This window comes from Micropterus salmoides, unplaced genomic scaffold, assembly GCF_014851395.1.
Source record: "Micropterus salmoides isolate LMB-PRFRI ecotype aquatic unplaced genomic scaffold, ASM1485139v1 Ms_hic_scaffold_17, whole genome shotgun sequence".
NCBI lineage: Eukaryota > Metazoa > Chordata > Actinopteri > Centrarchiformes > Centrarchidae > Micropterus > Micropterus salmoides.
The window spans coordinates 19,296,883-19,323,998 of NW_024040817.1; the positions used below are offsets into that span (position 1 = coordinate 19,296,883).

Consider the following 27,116-nt stretch of genomic DNA (forward strand, 5'->3'; position numbering starts at 1 on the left):
CAGACACAATAAATGTTGAAAATGTAACTATGAGAATTTTGTCATGACAAGAATGTAAGAAGGCTACTGATGAAAAATCTTCCTGTAGCAGTAGCTACCCTACAAAGAAATCCAAAGACATTGAACATGTGAAAACTAGTTTTATGTACATCGGTCAATATGGACAATTTTGTTGCCCATGGACACCGACAGAACGTTTGGAGTCAGAGGCTCTTGGTCTAATTAAATAATAGTCTCAGAGCAGAGGCTGTTCTGTGTCAGTGAACAGAACAATCAAAGGCAACATAGGATTATGATTTTAGATCCCTGTTCATCCACCACCTAGTAGCTCTTTACACATCCAGGCAAAACTGCCCTGAACAAAGCAGACGTTCCCACAGTAATTTCTGTGTCCAAAAAACAAGTAGAGTCATTTTAGGCCAAAAGTGAAGAAACTAAAGAAAAAGAACACTTTTCACATTCAACAGAAGATCTTTTTAAAGGAATTTTATTCAAATGAACACAAAATTAATATAAAACTTGTACAAAAATTACAGTAGCTGACTGCTGAACATTAGAAAAACATTAAAAACTGAAACGAGCAACAGCAGCTTAAAGTGCTCGTATTTAAAAGATTTACAAACTCTTCTTTCATATTTAAAGCAAGCTATAAACAGATCCTTATCCTGAACTTGGTGCTACTTCAACAGAAAAGCAGTGTACTTCATTTAAAGGTAATTTTATTTAGGGTGTTTCAAAGCTGAACTTCTACCATGTCTATCTTAACACACACACACACACACACACACACACACACACACACAAAAATGCTTCCAAATGCTTATAAGGATTATTTAAAACCTGAAAAGGCTGAAATAGCAAAACAAGAAAATAAAATGAACAAAGCTGGGGTTTTCCATTTTGATTGCAGAAATTAGTCACCACATCACTGTAAAAATTTCTCTCATTTACATGGTTTAACAGGTAGTTTCATGTGAAATTGGAGAAGTGGCATTAACCATTGAGGGAGCTACAGAAAAAAACACAGAGGCAAAAAGGGAGTTTGCGGATACATGGGATGTTATCTCACTGTTGGTTGTAGGAGAACCGTGAATCAGAGTTAAGGTGAACTTGGGGATTGTGCTGTGTTATTATGATGTTGCCATTTTGTGTTGGAACAATTGTGTTGGTGCTGTAATTGTTCAACCCCATTAACATTTGTGAATTGTTGGCCGGAGTGGGGAATTGAACAGCGCCAAAGAAGGCACATTCACTGGCCACGTTTCCATTTCCGGCACCCAGGGAACCACTTGTCCATGAGAGGTACTGCTGCTGCGGTGGCTGCTGAGGTGGCTGCTGCTGCTGCGGTGGCTGCTGCGTTAGCTGTTGCTCCTGCTGCTGTGTTAGCTGTTGCTCCTGCATTCCCAGCCTCACCCATCCTTGGGTCGGAGTTGCTGTGTGTCCAAAGTGATTTGCTTCCTGCCCTGGGTAAATCTGGCTTGGGTAGAGTCCCCCTGTAGTATACCCTTCATGTTGGTGCAAACTCCCAGTGTATACAGGAGGCTTGTTTGGTGTTATGTAACCTGCAACAGCCTCAGAAAGATAATCTGAATGTCCATTTGCAAAATAAGCCATTTGGCTGTACTGACCATACCCTCCTGAAGCTGCCACAGTGTCACTGGCGTTTGCTGCTGCAGCTGTGGAGAAACAGTAAGAGATCTGATTGTGGTCCTGTCCATTAAAGCCGCCCACAAACTGCTGCTTAGTGGGGTCTGGCCTGGCAGTTACGATTGTGTTAATGGGCAACTGACAAACCCCATTGCTAACAGTGGTACCGGCAGAGTCTGCATTAGATGTAGCTTTAACCAGCTGAGACTCTGAATCCCATTCTTTTTTTGCCACTGTAGATGTAGTCTGCACACACTTTGTTTCCCATCTTCTCTCCACAGCACTTTTGGTTGAAGCGTTAGCGGAGGCGGTAGTAGTCTCAGCATTATCTGGAGCAGACGTGCAAGGGTGCATATTTATCTCAGACTTCCTCTCTCTCACCATAGCCATTATCTGTGCGAACGAGTCCCAGTCCATAATGGGTGTGTCTTGCTCATCAGATCCAGTTCCTGTGCCTTCGTCCTTAGCAGACAGGAGGGTGGAGGTTGCAGCATGGTTAACAGAAGTGGACTCGGAGGCCGTTTCAGGGCTGGGCTGACTGATAGGCTGCAATGCACTGCATGAACATTTGGCTGCAAAAGGACCCTTGAGTTGGTTATTTATGTTAGGTCTGACCAGTGTTTCATCAGCTGACCTTTTCTTGGTTGAAAGGCATTTATTGCTGGGAGACGGGGACGGGCTTTGACTAGGACCAACAACAGAGGAAGATGGGGATTCGGAGCGCACTTCTGCCCGTTTCACTAGCAACTCGGGGACAGGCCTCTGCTGCTGCGAGACTGGTGGTTTGACTTCTGGTTGCACAAACAGGCTCACACAGGTCCCTTTGGGAGAGATATGTGTGGCAGCAGCAGAGAGTGGAGAGACAACTGAATCAGCCTGTAAGGAGACACTGGTCACATCCAGACTCAAGACTCTTCCTTGTTTGACCTCATCCAAATCTCCAACCATAGCAGTGTCTTCCAAATGTGGTTCGGTTTTTTTTCTCGCTTCTAAAAGACAGAGAAGAATGAATGAGAGATAGAAGAAAAAAAAAAAAAAAGCTTCAGTATATTACAGCTTTGAGAAAGATTATAAGCCCCATTCTGAGTCCTGAAAATGATTCCAGTAGTGTCTTACAAACATTTTAAAAGCACAAGAAAACATGAATACATTTGTACTTTTAAACTTATAATTGAAGAAACTTTTGTACATTTTAAAGTTAAATGCATTAATTTGGTGCAAAATTAAGAAGCTATCTATGAAGAAATTTGTATGCTTGTAAACAATGTTGTGCTCTAAAAAAATATTTCATAAAAAACCCACCGTGGAGCTATAAATGGTGGTGAAATGGCAACAAAAGTCAACACATTTATTTAATGTTTTTCTAAAAACCCTAAATCAAAGAATAGAAAATAGAATAAGTAATTTCCCTAAAATGTTGTTGTTATTTTTTACTTTTAATGGACACATGGAATATGTTTAATCCATCCCTCCATCGTCAACCGCTCATCCTGTGCACAGGGTCGCGGGTAATATGTTTAATACTTTGTGAATATAGTCCAATTAATCTTATGTCCATACTGTATAGACACCACATTTTGAAAACCGGGCGTTGTCACATGTGTATCCTTGCGCTAGGGTTGCCACCTGTCCCGTATTAGCTGGGACGTCCCTTATATTAGGCCTAATTGAGTTGTCCCATTCGTGACCTCTCTTGTCCCATTTTTTGACAACTACGCTCAGGGTGCTAACTATGGTTGAGCCAGGGGGAGCTCAGCTCCTCTAAAAGCATGATTTGTGATCTTTTTTGGGGGGGGGGTCTCTAAAATATTGACAGCATGCTTTATTGACATTAATCTCTGTATTTCTCTATCATGATCATGCAGTGCGTCAGACTTCATTTCATGATCATTCCCTCTGGCTGAAAGAATATTACGCATGATCCATCCTGCAGCTGGGGGCTCTCCGCAACGTCACGCACCTTTCTAAATTCTTCCCTCTCATGGAGAAAAGAAAGGTCAGGTCGCAAACACAAAAGGACTGTGTTGAAGGTACCTGCTGTAAATAAGTATTGTTAAACCTACCAAATATTTAATTAAGAGATAGCTATCAGTATGACAAATTGCTTAAAACAATACACTGTATATTCACACAAAAATAGGCTATACCCGCACTGCAGCAGTGCCACATTTTGTCCCTTATTTCATAGTGACAAAGTTGGCAACACTACCTCGCGCTAAATTCATCAAGTCCGACCAGAGTCCGACCCAATTTGATAAATAATGTTGCATGTGGTTCTCGTATGGTGTAACATGAAGACTTCACAGCCTCTCTTCAGGTAGGACTCTCATACTGCAACATTTGTCTTTGTAAAGACACAAACTGACAGGATAAAGTCGCTAACCTGCCTGTACGCTCACTCTGGGCCGTTTCAGTGAATTTACCATAAAGGCTTGAATACATGTGCACTCCAAATGGGGGCGCGGCTAGCTTAATCGCCTTCTCTCAAGCGAGTGAACAGACCGACAGAGAAATATAGTCAACGATACCGTAGTTATCTCGGAAGAAACGTAGTCGATTCGGGACGAATGCCAAAGTGTGCAAGCTTACAGTAGCGCAGAGCAGCGGCCAAATGTTAGAGGTCTGAAATTTTATTATGATGTGTAATGAGATGTGTAAAAATATTTTCATTTCATTTTGAGATGGTGGAGCAAATTAGACTCTGGCGGGCCGCCATGGTCTCGTTAATTAATGGGAAATACTGAGTCAACAGTTTCTCGTTAGCAGGTAACACAAGTCATACATTTCACTTGGTTTTGAGCCCAGGGTCTGGATAAGCTCAGGAACATTTTAATGAAATGAGTCAGAGTTCAACAATATTTGACACCATAAACACTCACTTAATATCATTATTACACACTGGAATTCTGGGTTACTTTTATCATGTTTTTTGTGTACTTTCAAGCAAGTTCACAGGAGTGGACTGCAACATGTGGGGAAAAAACTTCCAATACTGTAAATATTATGATAAATCAAACCATTGACACTTCTGTGGTCTGTCTCAAGTGCCTGTGCTGACAGCATCTCTGTGGGAAGAGATTCCTCTAGACTCTGTTGGCCATCAGGCTGCTGGTCTATGCAACAGAAATAAAAACTCATTGCTCAGACCCACATTCTGCCTTTATTAGTCACTTTAGTTGTGTATAAGAATGAAAACATGACCCTGTGACTGGACTAATGGGACTCACCTTTTGGTTGTGAAGGGGTTGGAAAGAGGACGTTCAGTCTCTGTTCTTTCCAGATGTCTTTTACAATTTCTAAAGCTATGAAAAGCAAAGAGCACAGTTGATACTACACACTGTACACTCCCATGGATCATAAACTCTGTAGCCTTTTAAGCTTACTGCTACCTTCACTGAATGAAGCTTTCTGAAGATACTCATACAACTCGTTTCCCAGCATTACACACTTTGAAAGAGAAAACACAAACAGGTTAACAATTAGCATTATGGATGTGTATTTCCACTTTGTACATTAACTTGTTTTTTGTTGGCAAATAAAGGTTAAATAGGTTGTCCAACATAATTACTTTCTGAACTTATCAAGAAGACAACAAATATGTTTAGAATTATCTTTAACCACATCTTGCTCAAATTGCCCCAAGGACATTTCAGATAACATACACAATACATGGGCCCAATAGGTTACCTGCGCCTCGGTCTTGTCCAAGCCTTCGCGGTCTGAGAGTTTGTCAACAATGTTTAATAAATTATCTAAAAGTATGTTCTCTTGGTGCTCATCATCCCGCCAAAGCGACATTAATTTGGGGTCCTGCCTCAGCTGAAAGATATGCATATTATCTCATAAAATACCGTGGGAGCAAACATGAAATACTTTTGTTGTTTAGAGGTTTTCAATACATTATTAAGACTCCACTCACTGTGTATGACAACTTGTGCTCAATGCTGATGACGTGGGCACAGATGAGTCCCGCTGGGAGCATAACCTTGCAGCTCTCACACAAGAAGAATGCTTTCCGAGTTATCCCTCGACACTCCCAAATAGAGCCCAGACCTGATGAGGACACACCGTCTTTCACATATGTGTGTTTTTATGACATTACATAAAAGGGTCTGCTGTGTGAGGATGGAAACACCCACCTATTACTGGTTCATTTTCCAGTCCCCGCACCTTCAAGTATGTGGACAAGTGACTGCCCTGAGTTTTTTCGCCTGTTGACACCCATGCAAAATAACAAAATCAGTACATTAAATGGCAACAACTGCTGACTCACAAATGCTTAACACCTACCTACTGGCATCCTTGACAGTGCCTGTGATGTACTGTGGTGTATGGGTACATGTTGTGTTCTCTGACTGTGTCCTGATTGCTTCTGCTGGTCGGCATTCACTGTAGCGGAGGAAGGAAGCGTGTCTGGGTTGAAGAGTGTTACAAGTGATGTTTTCTGAGTGCCTTCCAGCACCTTCTGTGTGTCCTGTAAGTCTGGATCACTTCTCTCTTGCTGTTGTCCCCTCAAAAGAGTCTCTTGGCATGTATCAGGAGTTTGGGCAAATCTGCCTGCAGATTCTGAGTCAGCGGCAAGAGGATTGGCACAACCCAGAGGTTTCCCCATTTTGAGAGATTATGGATTAGTGTAAATGAGTGATGATGCAGAAGAAGATGACACACATACCACACCAATAAAGAGATTGTAAAAACAATATAATCACTTTATTCTACAAAGTAACAGCTAATAAAGTAATAGTGGCTTAAAATTACTAATGTCATCCAGAGCCATCCTCTGGCCGTTAAATTTACTTTACTTTGACTACTCGTCAGAATTGTATGTATATGTTACAGACACAAAAACTGAAGGCAAGGCTGAATGTTTACCAGAACTCTCAATTGCAGTTGTGACTTCACCCGTAGCTTGAGACTCCACATCCGACTTAACTCTCTCAAATTTGTCTAAGAAGAGCAGAGAATTTGTATTAGTCCAGCTGTAAATATGTTAATCATTATTTTATTTATTATTATTTTCTGTTGGTCAATGACTGTGTAACTGTAATTTTCTTAATTAATTACGCCAATATAAAACAGTCTGAATAACATATCTCATGAAATGGACATACGAGTCTGGAGCAAATCTTGCGTGTGAGTATGTGGGCTCTCACCTGGCGTCTGGGGCTCATATTTGTTCTCATGCTCTGATTGGTTATCAGTAGAAGGTCCTGCCATTTCATTCTGTGGCACGGAAGTCCCTGAGAGACAAAATCAGAGTAATTGGTGTACTGTAATTCCATACTTCTGTGTCTCATTCACTGGTTTTCTAATGTCACAGACGAATCATGAGTTTCTCAACTTAACAAAAATAAAGAATCTTTTTAACTTTAGCTAAGGCAACAATACGTTTCTCAAACTTGGTGCTAAGAAACGACAATTGAATTTACCATCATCTGGGCTTGAAATTTCACATGGACTAGCAATGGCAACACGCTGTCTCAAAACCTCTGCAGCATCAGTTGTGGAGGATGAGACCTGCGACTTGTTCTGTTTCACCATTACTTTCACCCTTTCTAGAGCTGAGAATAAAAAGAGAATTATGATTTTCTCCACATTTATAAAACAAATCTGCAGTATTGTTATTTTGACTGGATAATTTCTCTCTCAGTCCCCTCTGACCCCACTGCTAACATGGCTGAACAACTCAACAAATAGAGACGGACGGTTCTTTGTAATCTTTTCACCTTGTAAGCCACGTAGCAGTAGATTTGTGAAGGGTATTAGAATAATCTTTACCTTTGTTGTCTGGAAGACCATTCAGCTCGTTGTACTCATCAATGTTCACTTCCATTGTCTAGCAGAAAGACAGAAACAGGCACACAATGTTAAAACCATAACATGCTACTTCGTTAAACACATTTCCATGATGTATGTTCTCATGTATTTGTTGTCATTTCTTAACTGTATCCCTCATAACCAATGGCCAGTAATTCAATACACTGCATTTAACTAAGATACAGAACATTCACCAATTTCAATAATTTAGGCTCCTTAAGCAGTACAAATATGAGTAAATAACATCAATTCAAGTGAGCTTATCATTAAAGATAGGTGTCAATTATTTAAGTTGATCATTGCACTAAAGACCAGAACGGTTTGTAAAAAAACAATGTGGTTACGCAACAACAATCTTGCACAGTATCTTTGACTTAAGTATAATTCTTTGTTTAAAAAAAAATAAAAAAAAAAAAAAATTTAAATTAATTAATTGTTATAATTAAAGTGTATTTAATTATTTTTTGTATTATTATTATTGGACATCACACCATTAAGTCAGATTAACACAGACAAAAGGTTTTGGGTCACGTTTACCTGGGCGGAGCGGGATCCTACATCATTCTCAGCCAAATTGGCTACCATGTTGTCCAATTTGCTCTCCATGTCTGATGGCTTGGCTTTCCACCAAGGGTACATCTTTTTCTAGTACGAATATTAAGAGCACACAGCTAAGGTTTGTAATACTGCCCTGTTTTACAAGCTTCCTGCATTTTCTACAAGACTTGTCAAGTACGCACCACATAGTTATACTTGTGGACACGATCAAGTAGGTGATCGGACTTCTGCATCTTGACTGAACACAGCTGACAGTAGACTTGCCGCTTTCCTCTACATGACACTACAATCAGCTGGTTTATGCCTATAAAGTAAAGACAACAATGCATTGATTCTGATTGAAATAAGAGACCAATTCATAGAGACATATTTACATGTATATCTACACAAAATACTTACCAACTCTAGGAGCTGTTTCATGTGGCTTTGTCTTGCTTGCGGAGGCATGTGATGGCTCTGGGGGTGGACTCTGGTTTTCAGACCTGACGGACATGAGCGTGGTCTGGCGGAGAGCTGCAGATGCGTTACTCTTAGGAATTTTTGATGCGACATCAGCACTTGACCCCAAGGAATTCTTCATATGTACAGTCTTGACAGAGGCTTCTGTGTTTTCGTCTTTAACTGACATATTAGTCATTTTAGCGGTGGCTGCAGATGTCACCATAGCTTTGGATGAAGTTTCTGAATTTTTGGAGGCAGGTACAGTTTTGCTGGTGACTTCACGCACTACTTTGGATCCTGTGTTAGAGATGGTGGCAGCTTTAGATGAAGACACTGCAACTTGCATTGATGCAGCTGCAGTCCTGCTTTCCAGTGGTTTGGACACTGTTGCAGGCATTGTGGTTGAGGTTGTACTTGAGTTGGTTGCACTAGAGGTGGAGGTGGTTCCTGTCAGTTTGGAAGCATTTGCTGTACATTTAGAGAGGGTTGCACCGGCACTGGAGGTATTTGCTACATTTTTGCAGGCAGTTTCTCTCAATGTGGTGGAGGCTGTATAATAGCTGGAGCTGGTGGCTGGAAGTTTGGAGATGGTTGATAATATTGTGGTGTCTGGAATAGAATTTGAAGTTTTGGCCGTCATGGGTCTGGTGAGGGTGGTTCCCGTGGAATATGACGTTGCTACAGTTTGACATGTCCCCTCTATTTTGGAAGTGGTTGCTATTTTCAATGACCCCACATTAATGTGTTCAGCTTTTCCTGTGGATTCAGGATGCATACGTGCTGTGTTTGCCCCACTTATAGACACATGAAGACTTGTTGTTTCTTTACTACATCTGGAAACAGTAAGGCAAGTGTTACCATTGTCAGCTGAATCAAGCACTTTGATATTTGTCATTTTGACGTCTTCAGTTGTTTTGGAGGTGGTTCCTGCCATTACAGACACAGCTGCAGCAACTGAAGACTGCTGTGCCTCAGAGTCTTCTGAATCATCATCAATCTCCATCTTCACCACCTTTGAAATGAAACAATTGTATTCAGTAGACTGCTCATTTTTTCAGCTGAGAGCTACACAGAACTGTCACTGCCCGTCAAATGTGTTACCATGTTAACTTTATAAGCCTTTTTGTTAAAAGGTCCAGTGTGTAAGATATAGGGGGATCTATTAGCAGTATGTAAGCATGCTTTCATTAGTGTATAATCACCTGAAAAAACCCCCACACGTTTTCATTAACTTATAATGGGCCCTTTCTATCTACAGAAGTAGCAGGTACTCTTCCACAGAGTGCGCCATATTGCCCAGGACAGACAATATAACACGTCCTTTTGTGTTTTTCACAAGTTTCGCAGCCACTGTAATTTCTGAGCAAAAGCAGAATAAAATGAGTGTGTTGTCTGGTCAAAACCCTTCTGTCCCTGACTCAAACATGTTGTCAAGATAGAGAGATAAGGTGAACACAAGTGCAGTGAGAAAAGACTCGAGCAGAATTGTGGTGCTCCATTAAGCTGCATCTTCCTGTTATCGATTTTATCTGCTCAGCATGCAGATTGACTTCTTTATGACGAATGGAAGAAATTGACTAACCCGGAATTCATCCATCGCAGAATAGACCTCATGCTGAGTATGAAGGGTTACTGATGTGTCCACAGGATGAATAGCAGGCAGAGCTGTGGTTGAAGGGAGTTCACGTCCGCCGCCCTGCTGAGTATGAAGTGCCTTCACTGTTTGTATGGCTGTGTAAATAATGGAAAATACAGAAGAATATTAAACTGTAAAAACGTTCAGACTCACTTGTAAAAATCACACAAAATTAACTTCAACCAAAACCAGTCAAGACAAAAGAAGACACAAATTTAAGGAAAGATGTACCCTTACCTGATTTAAAGTTTTGCTTTGAGATGTTATTGTAAATATCTTCATCCAGATCAACAACCTGGAGACAAACAACAATTAGTAAAACATATTACTGGCTCCTTTTCTCTCCCTCTTTATGATTTTTCTTTTAGATCTTTACGCCAATATTATCCAGGACTGACGTTTTATTTTTATTTTTTTTTTTTTTTAAGTGTCAGTGTAACATGTCTACAACTAAAGTAATTTAGACCAGCATCACACCTGAGCGTCTCCATATCCCTTCTCCTTTTCAACCAATGCAGCCTGATGTCTGATGATCCTCTGCCTCTGCTCGTTCCATGACAGTTCCTGTAAACCCTAATGTCAGAAACATACACAAGTGAAGGTATTACTACTATAAAACAGACCATCTGTTGTATTTGTATCAAACGTGGTAGAAACTAGGAAACACCATAATTCTGAAGGTGGCTTTACTCTTTACTACTATGGTATGCTTTAAAAGTAAGTTGACAGTAATGTTAGCTGTTGTAGTAGCAAGCTATGAATATTGATCATTCTTCAACATGGTATTTTGATACTTTTGGATATAATAGGAACGTGTGTTTTAAAGGATAGGTTTGGAATGATTAAGTCTATCTTAAAACAATATTAACATGAAAAACGTAGATTAAAAAAAAAAAAAAAAAAAAAAGACATATTGGTTGCAATAATTCCTTCCGTTCATACTGGCTGTAAAGGAATATTGTCAGTAGACTCACTCATTCAAATCGGGTGGGTATCCTTGACCTAGCAGTTGTGTGCATCTTTACTGCTGGTGTTTTGTTCAGGCAACAAACTTACATTCAACTGAGAGTTTGTCAGAACTTCTCTCTCCACCACTGCTCAGCAAGGAAAAACACTAAAATGACCATAACGTAGCATTAACCATCATTTATGCACAGAATGACAACTGTGTAATTGTCCCCCATTTCTTACAGTGTAGTGGCTCCATTAAAGAGGTGGTATTATGCTCATTTTCAGGTTCAAAATCCTATTTAGAGGTTGTACCAGAACAGGTTTACATGGTTTAATTTTCAAAAAACACCATATTTATTGTCATACTGCACATTGCTGCAGCTCCTCTTTTCACCCTGTGTGTTGAAGGCTAAAGTGATACAGCTTGTCTCTAAATGATCTTTATTGGGAGTTGCACATGCGCAGTTCCTAGTTAAGGACTACTAGCCAATCAGAAGCAGAGAAACAGCGAAGGCTGGTAATAGCCAATCAGAAGCAGAGAAACAGCTTTGATTCAGCTGTAGGCTACGTGTTGCCGACCATGTTGGCAATTTGGACTGGAGCAAGAGTTTCAGAGTGGTGAGTTATTAATCTGTAACAAAAGTATCTTTTATCCATAATGTTTTAACTGAGCTCTGTCTCTACATCACAGTAACAACTTTATGTCCATTGACTGCTTGGAGGGTAGCTAGTGTTTGGAAGGGAGAGGAGAGGTGTTTTTCCACCAGTGTTTTTGAGGGCGTGTCGGACTAGTCGCTCAGCGAGCATTATGACACGTATTTTCATTGTGACGTCACAAGAAAGGGAAGTAAAGACTGGACTACAAACGAGCTGTTTTCAAGCACTTCAGAGCAGTGTTTTCTGTGGGAGATGGGAACTCCCTTTGGGCTGGACTTCGGGCTTTTTCCACTTTGCAAACCTATTACATGCACAAAAAAGATATTTAACTCAATAAAGGAGAGGGAAAAAGCCAAAAACCATAATACCACCTCTTTAAGGAATCTTGGCCAGTATGGAGAGGAGGAAGGATTACATTGACCAATAAGTCTTTCTATGTAAATACAGAATCTGACACTTCTGACTACTAAAGGCTCGCACAGACTACACGACTTTCAGCGACGGCAAATCGCCGTGCTGTTCACGCTACACAGCTTGCAATGATGTGATGGGAGTCTTGAAGTCGTTGTGGCGTTCACACTACGTGACTGTTGGATGACAGGGGTTCACACACTACACGAGCTGACAAGACGCTGGTCTCCAAACCACGTTTTGTCAAGAAAACACACGTGCAATGTGAAACAAATGACGTGAATCTACACACAAAACAGCTGTTGTTTGTTATTATAAAGATAGCAAATATAAAGACAAAGAATAAGGGTGAAAGAATGGATTGGCACACCCAGGTAGCAGGGATTGTCTGAGCCAAGTCTGAGCCAGACGGTCACCAAGCTCACCAACCGGCAAATTGGGCTTAAAATCGTGTAGTGTGAACTAGGCTTAAGATAGACTTGAAAAAAGCCAAACCTACTTATATTAAATTTACTCATTACCAGATACACTTTCTGGTGGTATAATCCAGTAACATGGCTGACGATGTCCTTCTCTAGGATCTTCAGAGAGCAGCACTCACAGAGGTAGATAGGGGCACGCTGATCACAATGGCATTCAATGAGAGCACTTAAACCTAGAAGACATATCATTCACCATTTATTGTGTTATCAATATTAAATCTGGCTAGAAATTTTCACAGAAGTAATTTAATTAAGAATAAATGAAGCTCATGTACATATGAGAAATCAAAATATCATAACTGAAAGTAACATTTATGGTACAATCAGCGTAACAACAACATTACCAGTGGACAGTAACAGACCAAGTTTCCTACAATATTTAAAATTTTTTTAAAGGCACTGACCAACCACAGGCTCTCGGCTCTCCCTCTGGAGATACTGCCACAAGTGATGTCCTTGTTGGGGGTTCACATTAGAAGACACTGTAAGAGAGCCATAGACAACCACAGACTGAGACATTTTCACAGAAACAGAAAAATCATCCACAAACCTAAATATGACATTTAGATACCTTTATCCTTCGCAGTCTGACTTGGTTTTCCTCCACTTCCTTCAGATGCGTCTTGTTCGGAGGTGAGCCGCTGCCTTTTATAGTCCCATGTGTCCTGTGATTTTTCAAACATGTTGCTAGGCCTCTTTCTTTCATTTTCTTTGTAAATGTTATTCAACGGTGTCGAGACCTCTTTGCTACTTTTGCTCCATTTTTCTCCAAACTCTGTTCCATCGTTTTTGTCTGTGTTCTGGCAGCTTTCTAGGGTCGCTGTAGGCTCTTCTACCTTCTCCTGCTTAATAGTCTTTTCTACCTTTTCCTCTTCTATCTTCTCCACCTTTATTGCCGGGCACGTACTATCTGCATTCATTGTCTCCTCTGAACTAGCTTTTGAAAACACCTCTCTTCTCTGCTCTGACTCTTTTTCACTTTGTGTATGAGTCTTCTTGCCAGCTGCACTTTCTACACAGTGTATACTGGTGATTTCAGCAGCAGCTTCTACTGAAATCTTTTTCATGGTCGTCTCATTATTGTCTATGGACTTCTGACTGTAGTTTTTCTCAGGCCCCTCCATCATCCTGCCGTTTTTCTGACTGTTGTCTCTCACATGGTCCTTGTCCATGTCTTTTGAAGTTTTTCTGGGGGCTGAGAAACATGACATTAAAAAAATGAATCTGATTATAATCATTTGCAATGGTTTATCAAGTATCCATCCAGTGAGCAATAATACAAACAGCAAAAAAAGAGCTGTCCAAGTTAAGAAATCAGTGGATGAGGTGAACAGATTAATAGTAGAGGATTTCCAGGAAGCCAAATGTACCCTCATGATATTTTTCTTAACTGCTACACCAAATAATAATTAAATATAAAAAACAAACAAAATCTCCCACCATGCCACCACTCAAGCCTAAACCATACTAGTAAAGGTCATACTGAACATAAAACATCTACATAACAAAATGTTTAGCTAGTATATCAGGCTTGACTTACAAAGCTTCATTTTTGGTATTATTTCAGGTTCAAGCTTTCCTTTGCCTTCTCTCCTCTTCACAGATGCCAGGATGGATATTGCTGGAACAAAACAGTATAATAAAGTCAAGAAACCAATTCACAGTTACAGATGACCATGTGGAACATTGTTCACAATAGTTACACTCACTTTTCCGGTAGGAGCATGGCTCCCAGATGGGCGTCTCCAACGCCATGATCTTTGAAGGCAGAAAATATTGGAACAAAAGCATTAGCGCATGGCTGGAGGAGACACTCCACAAAGATAGTAAATTCAGTTTCTAGTATAGAATACCTGTGCATGTGATACAGAATGAATACGTGCGGCCTGTTTTGCCAAGTCCAACAAGGCCTCTGCATCCATGCTTGAGTTCAGCGAGCCTGGGTGGAAATGGTTCTACACAGACACAAAGACACACACAAAAATGTCTAGTCAGTTTTTCTGGTACATTTAAAACAGTCATTTGACGCCATGTGTACAATATCCAATATACCATAGCTATTCATTATTATTACATTACAGTACATTATTGTACTTATTTGTGTGGTTGTGTTTTTTGCAACTATAGCTAATAAACAGTATTGACAGACACATTTTAAGACATGTAAACATGTAAAAAAAAAATAAGAATATACTGTATAATTTATAATATAATTAGCATTGGGTGGTGAGAGATTATTATAGTATGATTTTTCTATTACTCAGGGTAACCAAAATTATTGTGTTTTCTTATATTGATCTCTGATGTATTTTATAGGTAGAAGTTTATATGTTGGTTTATCATTTATTAAACTAGACCTGATGTGTGTGTTTTTTGGAGAGGTGCAGGAACAGGGGGTCTCTGCATGATCAGATAAGGACACTTGAACAATGGGTGAGGGGTGGTTTGGAATGTGGTACAAAACATCTCTTCTCCAAGATATCTTATTTCAGGAACTATGCTCATAATCTGCCCAGCAACAGCATGATGATTCGTTGAGTCAGAGGACAACATCATGGACTGACCTACACTTTTGTTTTATTGTTTTATGAGGTGAGGATGTATACTAAAACACTGGGTCAGGGAGAGATAGCCAGTCAGACAAAGGAAGATTGACCCAGAGCTCTGTAAGCTTTATTCATTTGCTTGTAATAAAACTGATTAACGTGGACCAAAAACATCTTCTCCTATTGCTTCATGAAAGAACACGCAGGCCAAGGACTACACATAGTTTAAAAAGGGTAATTTAAAGTCACGGTCCAACAGTGGTAACATGTTTAATTTTTGAATTTTGTCTAATGAATTAAGTAGTAATAAAACAGTAGTTTGGTGGTAAAATGTACAGCAGTGTCATTGTCCATAAACATAACTGTAGTTATTGTAGTCTGCTATGGATAACGTTATAAAATGAGAAAGATGAACATAGACTAAACAGACTGCAACAAATTACTGACCATTTTAGCGAAGTTTATCTTTAACAACTGTTGACAAAGCATTTTAATGAGGTTGACAGAAATGTCTGTTCTCGTCAGCCTTTTAAAAACCTAAAAATGTTACCAATCAATAAATTGTTTTTAAACTACAGTTTTTAGTATTAACAGTTCAACAGGACAAACATGTACCAATAACCAATATTGTTTCAGTTAAGTTACAACATATTTAATAATCCCTTTTGATGATGGACATTTTAAAATTAACTCAAATCAAGACCATATCTGATCAAGTTTAACAACTGACATTTTTTATCAGAAGTTTGGCATTTCAGCTCATGGCATCTGTGCAAATACCATAGACTGTTTAAAAATACCTGCCCTCTCTCGTCCTCCCCCGGTGACCACAGCATGTCCAACAGTGACATAACACGTTACTAAGCTAGCTAACGCTAGAGTTAGGCAACTAAAATTGAGTAAGCTAAAATATAAGCTTCTATGTATGATATAAAGTATTAATAGAAATAAAGATAACACTGGATTCGAGCAACGTGTACTTGCTAACGTTACATAGAAGCAACCAGAGTAAAATTAATTGTAAATGTGCTGGCTCTTGGGTTTAGTGTAGTAACTTACAGTATGAAATCATTGACAAGGACCCCTCCATTATTAGTGCATTCACTGTCAGACAGCTATCCCCCTTTTCAGACCACAACCAAATAAGTTAGTTCTTTAAACACTGAAAGGATGAGTGACACAAGAGGGGCAGTAAATTTAACATGGCCTGTTCCCTGTCGTGTCCAGGGTTGACCACTCTGAGGAGTTGCACCACAGAGCCCACACAGTGCTGCCAGAAGCTTGGCTGGAGGGTTTTGCCTTTTGCACACTACTGAATAATTAGTGAAACACATACATGTACAGTATGTTTATATTCTTATATCCAATTGACATTATACATACACTCATAAGTTATTAAAGTCACATCTCTAATTAAGGGCAAGCACTTCCACTTAAAAGAGCAGTCAGGTTTCCTTAGATCTCATATAAATTGCCCTTTGTTAATAGTCTAACCTGTAATATTTCTCTCCCATAGACTTGCACTGAATTAATTCTCAAAATGTCAATATCGTATGGGCCAGTTGGCATTAACCTGGGTAAATTTCTCAGAATATTCATATTAACAAAAATAATGACCCCAAAGCTCTCAAGCTTTACTGAACAGCTTTGAACTCACCACCATGTAAATGAAGCCACTCATTATCATGGTAAAAGTCTTAACTAGCTTATAAAAACAGGGTTAAACATTGATAATGTTTCAGTATTAAGATGATCTATTTCTGACCATCCCTGAATTTGCCAACCTAATATTAACAAAAACAAAAAATTTACAGTTAGAGATTCCTAGATGGCAAGGCTCAAGCAAAGTTCTCCAATATTATGAGTAATACAGTTATGACTGCTCTTTAAATGATATGGTTGAAAAATTAACAAAAACAGTGTTAATTAGTTAACAGAATCTGTAGAGCAGCTGAAGGAAAATAGGGGGACACAAGGCGTCACCAAATCCTGTAAAAACAGAACTTCACCGGTATTACGTCAACTGACCTTTCCAAGACTAACACGGAGTACTCCTCCACCTCATGTATTACCCTGTATCTAGAGCATTTTTTAAGCAGGTATTCAATAGTGGTTGTAGTCATGTCCTGAAGATGCCTTCAAAACAGCTGTTGTAAAACCCTTACTAAAAAAAAAAAAAATAAAAAAAAACACAGCCTAAACGGTAATGCAAGGACCACCCGTAGGCTGATATCGAACCTTCCAATCTTTAGTAAGATACTTGAAAAGGTAAAAAGGGACTTTTTTTATTTTCACTGGTTCCAGTGCAAATAAACTCATTTCTTGAAGAAAATATTACCTGAATAAATCTCAATTAGGCTTTAGACAATACAACAGCACTGAAGGTGCTCTTACTAAATGTCTGAGACCTGTTTCAGGGTTGCACATGATAGTTTCTTTGGTACATTATGATTCTCAATATATATGGTGCCACGTGGTAACATCATCAGAGAGCACAATGTATGTTTCCATGCAAGTGATAAGCTACTGCACAACTCTGCTGAACCAAATAATGCTGCAGCTATAAACTACCTTACTGTTAGAATAATCTTTATCAAAGAATGACCAAGTCACGTAGACATTTCCTAGCTCTGTCTATGCACCAGGTCCTGTTTTATAAGTTGACTGAGACTATATAAGTTCACCGAAAACGCTCGCAACAGTTTAACATACTTAAGCATAGCACATTTTTCTACTACTTTTGGCAATAAATAAATGGAGGTACGTTAATGTCTTAAAGTTAAACAAGGACAAAACTGAAATCCTACTAGTGGTCTTCTGGGGAAATTGACTCAAGAAGGAAACAAAAACATAATTTTTACACCTTAGAAACACAGCAAGTGCGACTATTTATAAATTAAAAAAGATCCAGAAAAACTTATTCATGCCTTTATTTCAAGCATTAGTCCTGTTTTAGCTGCTCTGCACTGGCTTCCTTCAATATTTAGAATTTATTTGGAGGTCCTCCCTCCTGATATTCAAAGCTCTTAACGGGCTAGGACCAAGCTACATTGCTGACTCCCTTGTTCACAACTTGATTTCAAGAACACTCTGATCCCCTACTCCCGGTTTATAGGAGGTTCTCACAAACAGCAGAAAGAAAATGCAGCCTTTGACCGTTACACCCCAAAGCTATGAAACACACTAACTATAGATATCTGGAAAGCCTGCAAGCTAAATATTTTAAAAAGAAAGCTAAAAACTGCTTTTAACTAGCTATGACTTTCCTAATGTAGATATGAAACCTCTTTTTGCACTTTGTTTCACATTTATGCACTGCTGCACTTATTTCAAAATGCTGTACTTTACATGCTATTATGCATTCTATGTATTATTATTATTATATTATTATTATTATTATTATTATTATTATTATTATTATTATTAAGTTCCAGTGTCTGTCTAATCTCTTTTTAGACCCAGATGTCTCACCCTTTAGGATTTTTATTTACTGTGCTGTTTGTGTGCCTTTGCACAACACTATTTGGGTAGAGGTCAACAACAATAAGAGTAACGGTCACCATTAATGAAAAAATCATGCATGAGAAGCGTTTGGAATAAAAATACTCACCAGAAATGTTCCAACATGTTCCCGACTGAACACATGAGCATAATATTCATCTTTTGACAGCTTCCTCTCACAGAGCAAACACAGGGATTCCCTTTCTGTGGACGGATGCCATTTGACAGCCACACTGTAACTGACCATGAACTGATGACCTGCAATGACGAGGTGAAAAGTCAAAAGAAATCCATAGTGCACTGTGGTAAAATTATGTATAATAAATTTGCTGAAGCGCAGCAAATTGCGTGACCAAGGGCATGCTCCCTGTAAATGTTATAGCCCTCAGTGATATGATGCATGCTTGAACATGACTACAGATAAAAAAAAACAAACAAACTGTGGAACGTTTGAGGATTTATTTACCAGATATTTATTCACAAGATAGAATATGAAAACATATTCAGGCATCATTAGGCAATGCTATGGATAACATCAGGGAGAGATAGAATGGCTACAGCTTTAAATGAAAAGGGGGAGAGGGTAGAAAAGAAATTAGAAAGATGTTGGAACTTAAAGGAACAAACAAAGCTGCTAGAAATACATACACATGGTATAAAACCATATGCTTTATTCAGTTGTGTCAGCATTTGTATTGTTCTGTGATATCACAATAAAGTGTACAAGTGGCCTGAAGTTCTCATCTTTTGGCTGACTAAAGTTTATTACGAGCGTTCGCTAAAGAAATCTCCCACCACAACACTTTTGATTTCTTTTTCTCCCTAGTAGTACCCACCAAGCAAAGGAAATCTCTCGTTTTGTTGGAGTTTGCTGTATGTTTCACACCGCGGAACTGCACAGACAGAAAAGCAGAAAGACAAGTCAGATGAAAGTAAACAAGTCAAATAATTTCATTTATCTTGTATAATAAAGAAATTATTTTAGCACTAACCTTCACGCTTTAAGATAGTGTGGTATAGTTCAAGTCTCTCCATCACTACAGACAAAATCAAGAACAAAACACAAAACTATGTTAGACTGCTACAGGTTTCATTTTTTGGATTTTAATGTTGTGCAAGTAGGCTTGGTGGCAAGTATGACCAAAACCAGTTCAAAAAATCTCACAGAGCACTGGTCACAATTTTGACATCATAAATAAAACTGCAGTGTGGGGAAATGTACAGGTACATTAATTAGTGGCATAATTTCCTGCATTGTCTAAAACAAGGGTTTAAGTGCAGAGAGGAAAGATACAGTCTCCCTAACTACCTCTGAATAATTTGATGCAAGACCAGTTGTACCTTTAGGGTAAGAAGGTGGGATGAGCCTCTGGAACATCCAGTATGGCATATCAAGCACCTGAGAAAGGAAACATTTTTAATAAGTAATGGCTAAAGAAAATTATTTAGAGAAAATGATTACAGGAAATTAACCTTTCTATTACATTAAGAAGCCTCACTCTGGTGGTGGTGGTGTTAGCTTTAAGACTGAATGGTACTTTATATGCTATGATGCGGGTATAATGACTTTTGTATATGTATACACAGATGTAAACACCAGAGTAAGAAAATACAAAATATTTGAATTGGCATTTTACCTTCAGCATCATCTGATGTGATCCTCTTTCCTTCTCCTCTTCCCATGCCATTGACCTCAAGAAATTCATATCCAGAGGTTTCTCCCAGGCAAAAGGGAGACGCCAGGGATTCTGGTACACCTAAGAATTTAAATGTAAATGCTCCGTATTTGTATATCTAGTCTTTTTGACCACTCAAAGTGCTTTTACACTACATCTGCATTCACCAGTCATACACATTCATACACTGAGCCTAAGTGCTCAAACAGAAACTGAACTGACATTCACACACATTCATACACTGGCGGAACAGCCACCAGGGGCAATTCGGGGTTCAGTATCTTGCCCAAGGACACTTCGACATGCAGCCCGGGATTGAACCGCCGATCTTCCGATTAACGGCCAACCGCTCTATCTCCTGAGCCACAGCCGCCCCATAATTTAGGACAGTGGCCAAAAAAACAAGCTTTTCCCCATTGGATTTCGCTGTATATTACTGTGTTTCCGGCCCTTGCATGAATTGTTATTTTTAAATGGAATCCTGAAAGAGTTTTTTTTTACAGTTTGGCTTATAAAGGCACCATAAGGGCTTGTGGGAATCCAGAAAAACCTAAACTATTCTAAATCTGATCACCTTAATTACAAAAAGAAAGGACACCCAACAATGTGGCAGCTATTGACCTGTGTCAGAATTTGATATAGACGTGATATAAAACTAAAAACTATGTACATAGTGTACATACCGCCAGCACCCACACACAGCTGCACTGGTGTCATAATGTCCAAACACAAGCCACATATGGAAATAACTCAAACAACAGCTTACCAATGTGAGTATGAGATGTTTTTGAGAGTCTAAGTGTTCTTTGAGAAAGGAATCCGAGAAAGAGTCCTCACAAGCAAAGCACACATAAATAGGTTTCATTTGAATCTCGGTGGTGATACACGTCACTATCAGGCTTGCACCTAAACAAACAAAATCAAATTAAGAAATGAAATGTTTCTCAGTTTAACACCGAACAAAACCATAGTAAGTGGGTCAGCTCACCAACAGCTGGTTCCTTCCCTCGGGTGTACGTGTACAAGTCCAGCCAGGGTGTGAATGCTAACATTAAAAAAGGAAAGAGGGTTAAGAGAAGGAGCTGAATAAATACCAAAATCTATGGAAATTTTTCTTAAATTACAACAGATTTGAACATTGTGAGGGAAACTGCAAATTATTCATGCACATCTAACCATGTTTAATTTCTACTATGTTTGATAAATCAGAATCTTGTGTAAAGGTGCCTCAGAGTGGGAACGTTAACAAATGTTACTAAAAAGGTCAAGCCGTGGCCTGTGGGAGAACGAGCAGAGGGTTTGCTAAACAATAACTGATAAGAAACAGCTTTGGTAGGGTAAGGTATATATATGAGGTAAACTCCTTCCTTTGTTATTTGTCAGAGTGGAACTGCAGAATTGCCACGTCGTCAACTCAAAAGTTGGGCCGAAAACACAGAAAAACACATGCCAATGCTTTTTGTGATACCATCAATCACTGTAAAGGAAATGCTGGAAATTCAAATACAAAGCTCACTGTGTGTAACACAGGTATCTATGTACAGTAAAAATCATCACACTTATTTTAAGTGTTTTGCACAATGTCTTTGGGGATTTTTTGTTCCAAGCTGACAGTATAATTTGCTATTGGGATTAATAAAGTACTTTATTACTTTATTACAATTAGTTTTTTTTTTTTTTTAAGCTGACAGACTTATTTGTTTTCTAACCTTTTGACAAATACAGTTTCTGTATTGCTTTAAACTAATGTCTCAAAGTGTTGCAACATGTTGTAACAGAAGGAGAAAAGTGTACCTGTTTGGTCATCTCTTCCAGCTGTAAGAAAGGGAGAAATTAATAATCTCATTTAAATCGTCTTAACAATACACTATCATAAGAGAAATCAGAGAAAAGTCCAATGTACCTTCAGCAAAGGATTTCTTCAACATCTGGAGAAGAACGGAAGTCATATTTTATAGCACATCATCAAAAATCAAAAAATCATTTTATTTTGACTAGAAAGATATAAAAATGTTGATCTACCTGTTTGTGGTTCCAGTTTTGCAAATCTGCCAAATGATTCAAATACTGACCTATGGTAAAGACCATATTGCAGTTCTGCCACAAGAGGGGAAAAAACAACAGAAACAAAGTCCACTGTATTAAACTTGTTTTCTTAATGTCCAGCAACATTTGGTATTTGGTACAGCAGTAATATCCAGCGTGTTATGATAGTTTATTACCTGACAGCGAACTTTGTAGAATAATGTAGCATGCACTGCTACAGACCCTGCTGATGCAGTATGACGCTCTACAAAGAAAAAAACATAGTAGTAGAGTTGTTAATTCCATATTGTTAAAGTTCAATTAAAAAAATGTTTACAATAGTAGTTAAAAAAAAATACACATCGTCTCTTTTTCACAAATCTATCAAATTATGTTTTTTATTTCAACAATTTGAGATAAGATTTAAGTATTATTATAGACGCTATTTAAAACACTGGAGGTCCATCAATCCGTCCATCGTCAACCGCTTATTCCTGCGTAGAGGGTTGCAATGGAGGTGTTTTTAAAAAAAAAGTATATTAAGATATTATGCATGCAGCCAAAACATGTGAGAGGACGCAGAAGTGATATTTTAACACCAAAACATACAGTTGTCATAGTTAATTATTCATTCAGTATAACCTGTGTGTACACTATATTACATACACATGTAAAATGTATGTGGTTTATGTACTCAGTGTATCAACTGTGATGTTAAGTTTGCATGCTTAGAGAAGTCAGTTGACCTCAACTGGAAGATGTTTCATTAGAAAAAACGCAATTAGACATTTCCTGGTTTTAATGGTGTCAGGATCCAGTTAATGACATGTTAAAAGGTACTGGGACATAACAGACAGTTATGTCCAGTGCTATGTCAGTCAATAGCACACTACACATCAGAACATAATGAAGTGCAATTCAATTTCAATTCAATTTTATTTATATAGCACCAAATCAAAACTACAGTTATCTCATAGTGCTTTTCATAAAAGAGCAGGTCTAGACCGTACTCTGTGATGTTAATTACAGAAACCCACCAATTCCCACAAAGAGCAAGCACTAGGTGACAGAGGCAAGGAAAAACTTCCTTTTAAGAGGCAGAATAATGGGTCAGGGTGGGCGCCCATCCGCCTTGACCGTTAGGGGCGGGTGTGTGTGTGTGTGTGTGTGTGTGTGTGTGTGTGTGTGTGTGTGTGTGTGTGTGTGTGTGTGTGTGTGTGTGTGTGAGTGTGAGTGTGAGTGTGTGAGAGAGGGATGGGGGGTAGCCTACACAATATACACACAGAGGTACAGACAGTAAAGGTTATTTTGCTTTGGACTGAGTGAATAATGGTACAGATATTTATAGTGTTTATGGTAATAATCGTAATGTTAATGATAGTAACAACAATAGGACTAGTAGCCCAGGCAAAGCATAAGTGATATGGTAAGAACATTATATCAGTCGCAAATAAGGTAGCCAACAGATAAACAGGTATCAATGAGAGATTAATTTCATGGCTTACTGTTTTTATTTAATTAGAGACTAACCACAAGTCAGATTATTTTGGGTTAATGAAACAAACTACTAAAAGCAACATTGTTCCTGTTATTCTAAACCTGCTGTAGCTACTGCCTAGTTTAAATTATTCTGTTGGCCCCTGACTAGTACAGCTAGGACTAGTATACTAATAAAGCTATATAACATCCTAACATTATGTACTAATATTAAATACAGTAAAACAGTTTTACATTTTGGTAGTGGGATGTTTTAGTGGTATACTATCATAATATCCTAATACTAATTACTCATCTAGCCTGAGGAGTTAGGAGTTAATGAGTGAGTTTCTGCAGCGAATTGGTAATTTTACCTATTTTTTGGTGAAAATAGGAATTGTTGTTTCATATCTTTTCAAATACAGTTTTTATTGAAATGGCCTGTAGAGTGTTTTTGTTGCTCCTCTAGTAGATTTGGGGTAAAGGCAACATCATTTTATTCTATCCCAAATTGGACTTGCATAAAATTCTCAAGAATACAGGCATAAAAGTCTATTAAGACCCAGAGCCCCCGACAAATGCTCTGACCAGAGAGTGCATACAAAAGCGTGGGGAAATGAGTTCAGATCTGATATCTGGCCCGGTTCTGAGCTATTAGTCTTCAAAACAGTGGTCACATTTAATACACTAAGACTTCTGACAGTATCCATCCATCCATCCATTGAGGGAAATAACCTTCATTATTATCATTTTACACAGCAGACATTTCACATAATCACAACTGGTGTAACACCAACAGCCTCAAACAGATCCAACTAGTTTACACTGAAATACATACCCAGCTTGTTCCCTGGCTTGACAGTTGTAATCAAGCTGGTCTTGTTTTCCTTCGTGATGGATTCCAGTTTCTTCAAAGCTACAAGCCACCATAAGCTTAATTAGTAAGACATCATTCAGAGGAATACAACATAAACTGAGGCATTAAAAATATATACCTTCTGCATAACGACTGAAATTCACTGATGTACCAGGCTCCAGGTTCACTTGCTGTAAAACAATAGTTTCACGTTAATATCAACAAAATATCCATTTGTGGAAGCCTGCAATAGAGACTTTGGAAAATACTATTACCTTCATATCAGTGTTTGCAGTACCATGAATTTCCTCTGTCTGCTTTGCTAGATCAAGTATCATGCAGGCAAAGTCCTTGTTGTAGTTCTGGTAGCATTCCTTTGTCAACAAAGTAGAGGGGTGCCATGCTCTCTGCACAGATTAAAACTGATGTGAAATACACAAACTATGTCACAGGAAAACAAACAGTACTGATTTCAGTTGTGGTAGATTTCTTACTCAACCAGACATCAGAACAAAAACAACTCTGTTTAGGGTAGATAATGTAGTGCTGCCGTGACTGTGCAGTCAAACTGTTTACTTAATAAACCACATCTGGCAAGTGATTTGTGGTGGAAACCTATATTTCCTAAATTTAACACCTTAAATTTATCAGTTAACAGCAATCAGTGTACATGTACCAACGTTAAAGTTGTTAACAGTAATAGTTGCCTTCCTAAGTGCTTGAAATGTAAATGCTAACTGTGTCCTGAAATGACCTCTCAGATGTATCCTGTTATTAAGTGACTCAGGGAAAGTTCTCTGGTCCCAGGGGAAGTACAGCTCTCAGAAACAGAAACGAAAGCTATCAAACTGGTATGTGAGAAAATGCTGTGCTATTGCACAATACACACACTGGACTTCAATATCGAATTTTTGTTAAACTATGTGTAGTGGGAAGGAAGACAGTGAGCAGAAATTATGTTTACTCATTCTGAAATCACATAATAAAGACCTTAAAAAGGCTTCATCTGTCTTTCACAAGTAATTCAGGGGAAAAATTAAATTCATGGCGGATTCTTTATAATGCTTCATTCCTTCAGATATCCTGCAACATTATGTACAGTAAGATGGTATCATCTTGCACAATTATTGCATATGTGCATTTTTCCAGTTAAAATCAAATTTGCAGTGATGATGCAGGAAATCCCATGCGTTTTTAATCACTGAATTTAACAAGCATTTTAACTTTTAGGGTCAAGAACTTCAGCAGTAAATGGTGTAAGTGGCATGTAACCATCAAGTAGACAGTGTAACAGGTGAAAAACTTCTGTTGTAAATTATTTTAGAGCATTATAGCCTAAATTGTTATCATTAATTACTAGAGCGATGGTGGTCTACATTGTCATCATTTAAAGTGTTATTTTATAGTGTAAAGTTAGGATCACAGTGTTAAAACTCTATAGCTCTGAGTGTATGTGCTCCTTTTGCATCCAACTGCCCAGGCTCAGCAGTAGCGCGTGTGCGCGTGCGTGCGTGAGCAAGCACGTGTGCTTTGGGAGCAGAGTGAGGAAGCACAGCAAGGCATCATCAAAAACACCAGCAAAGGAAAATACAGAAGCAGAATTAGTGAAAATTGTGTTACAAAACATACATCAATATAGTCCATCACAATAAGAATGTCCTGTCTCTAGCACACAGCACAAAAGACACTTATAAGTAGTGAACTGTAGTCATGAAAACAGAAACAAGCTCACTGTGGTTAGATCCTTGAGTGGGAGGATTGAATGCAGGTGTTTCACCTTGTTCGACTGTCACCTACTGTAGATTATGACTACGGAGGGGTTGCAGGTAGTCAAAACCTGCTGTGACAAGTGCATGCTTAGGGCCAAGCACTGCCTAGGGTCATGTCGCAGAGAGGAAACTTTTCCTGGCCTAGTTATGGCACCAAATACCTGGATTTCACTGTCCCCCAATTATTATATCTATATAGTAAAAGGTCAACACTGAACCACTGCTGAATCAGTTTTAAGCAGATATTGAAAGATAGGCCCCTCTTTTCTTGATACAAAATTACCTGCGCACTGAAGCTCAATTATATTCTCAAATTACCCCCAGTCTCCCAAGGCTTGAACTGCATAAACTACAAAAGGCTGGTAGACCAGTGTGGGATGGGTATTCCAAATTTATTCCTATTATAGTGTGCCTTTGGTTTCAGGCACCTTGTCCACTGGTGTCTGCCCCCCCAAACGCACCCAAAATTAACAGACATCCCGAATTGCTGGAGGTGTGGGAGGAGCATTGGTTCATACCTCTTTATGTTATGGTCCTGGTTGTACAAAAATCTCTGCTGTTCAAAAGTTAAAACAATACTTTTAAAATCATTTTGATGCTACACTGACTTGTAATAATAGTGAATGGCGTCTCGCTCATTGCCACTACGGGCCAAGAAGCAGGTTAC

The 27,116-nt window shown here is 38.8% G+C and overlaps 1 protein-coding gene across 2 annotated transcripts; it reads right to left on the reverse strand.

The window, feature by feature from the left end:
- Positions 1-470: 470 nt before the first annotated feature.
- LOC119907231 (serine-rich adhesin for platelets-like) lies at positions 471-24,964 on the reverse strand. 2 transcript variants are annotated; one of them, XM_038724945.1, is made up of 38 exons: positions 24,956-24,964; positions 24,820-24,871; positions 24,663-24,740; positions 22,546-22,613; positions 22,346-22,420; positions 22,227-22,251; positions 22,118-22,138; positions 21,312-21,368; positions 21,090-21,229; positions 20,285-20,404; positions 19,989-20,046; positions 19,640-19,684; positions 19,484-19,540; positions 18,757-18,905; positions 14,454-14,555; positions 14,310-14,358; positions 14,141-14,221; positions 13,172-13,795; positions 13,005-13,082; positions 12,640-12,773; positions 10,577-10,672; positions 10,337-10,394; positions 10,046-10,194; positions 8,422-9,475; positions 8,205-8,326; positions 8,002-8,109; positions 7,426-7,483; positions 7,077-7,208; positions 6,801-6,887; positions 6,520-6,594; positions 5,938-6,213; positions 5,787-5,858; positions 5,567-5,700; positions 5,335-5,466; positions 5,037-5,094; positions 4,875-4,949; positions 4,665-4,760; positions 471-2,636 (listed from the first exon to the last, which is right to left on the reverse strand). In XM_038724945.1, exons 1-38 carry the CDS (start codon positions 24,959-24,961, stop codon positions 1,066-1,068), a joined length of 6,372 nt encoding a protein of 2,123 aa, XP_038580873.1. In that variant the 5' UTR covers positions 24,962-24,964; the 3' UTR covers positions 471-1,065. The 2 variants fall into 2 exon arrangements, with proteins under 2 accessions (XP_038580873.1, XP_038580874.1); XM_038724946.1 differs by lacking the exon at positions 8,002-8,109.
- Between the last annotated feature and the right edge of the window lie 2,152 nt (positions 24,965-27,116).

Coding starts and splice junctions, on each gene's coding strand:
- LOC119907231 (XM_038724945.1), bottom strand. Junction 18,906..19,483: donor CGAGAGATTTCCTTTGCTTG/GTGGGTACTACT, acceptor TCGTCATTGCAG/GTCATCAGTTCATGGTCAGT. Junction 10,395..10,576: donor AGGGATATGGAGACGCTCAG/GTGTGATGCTGG, acceptor GTTTGTCTCCAG/GTTGTTGATCTGGATGAAGA.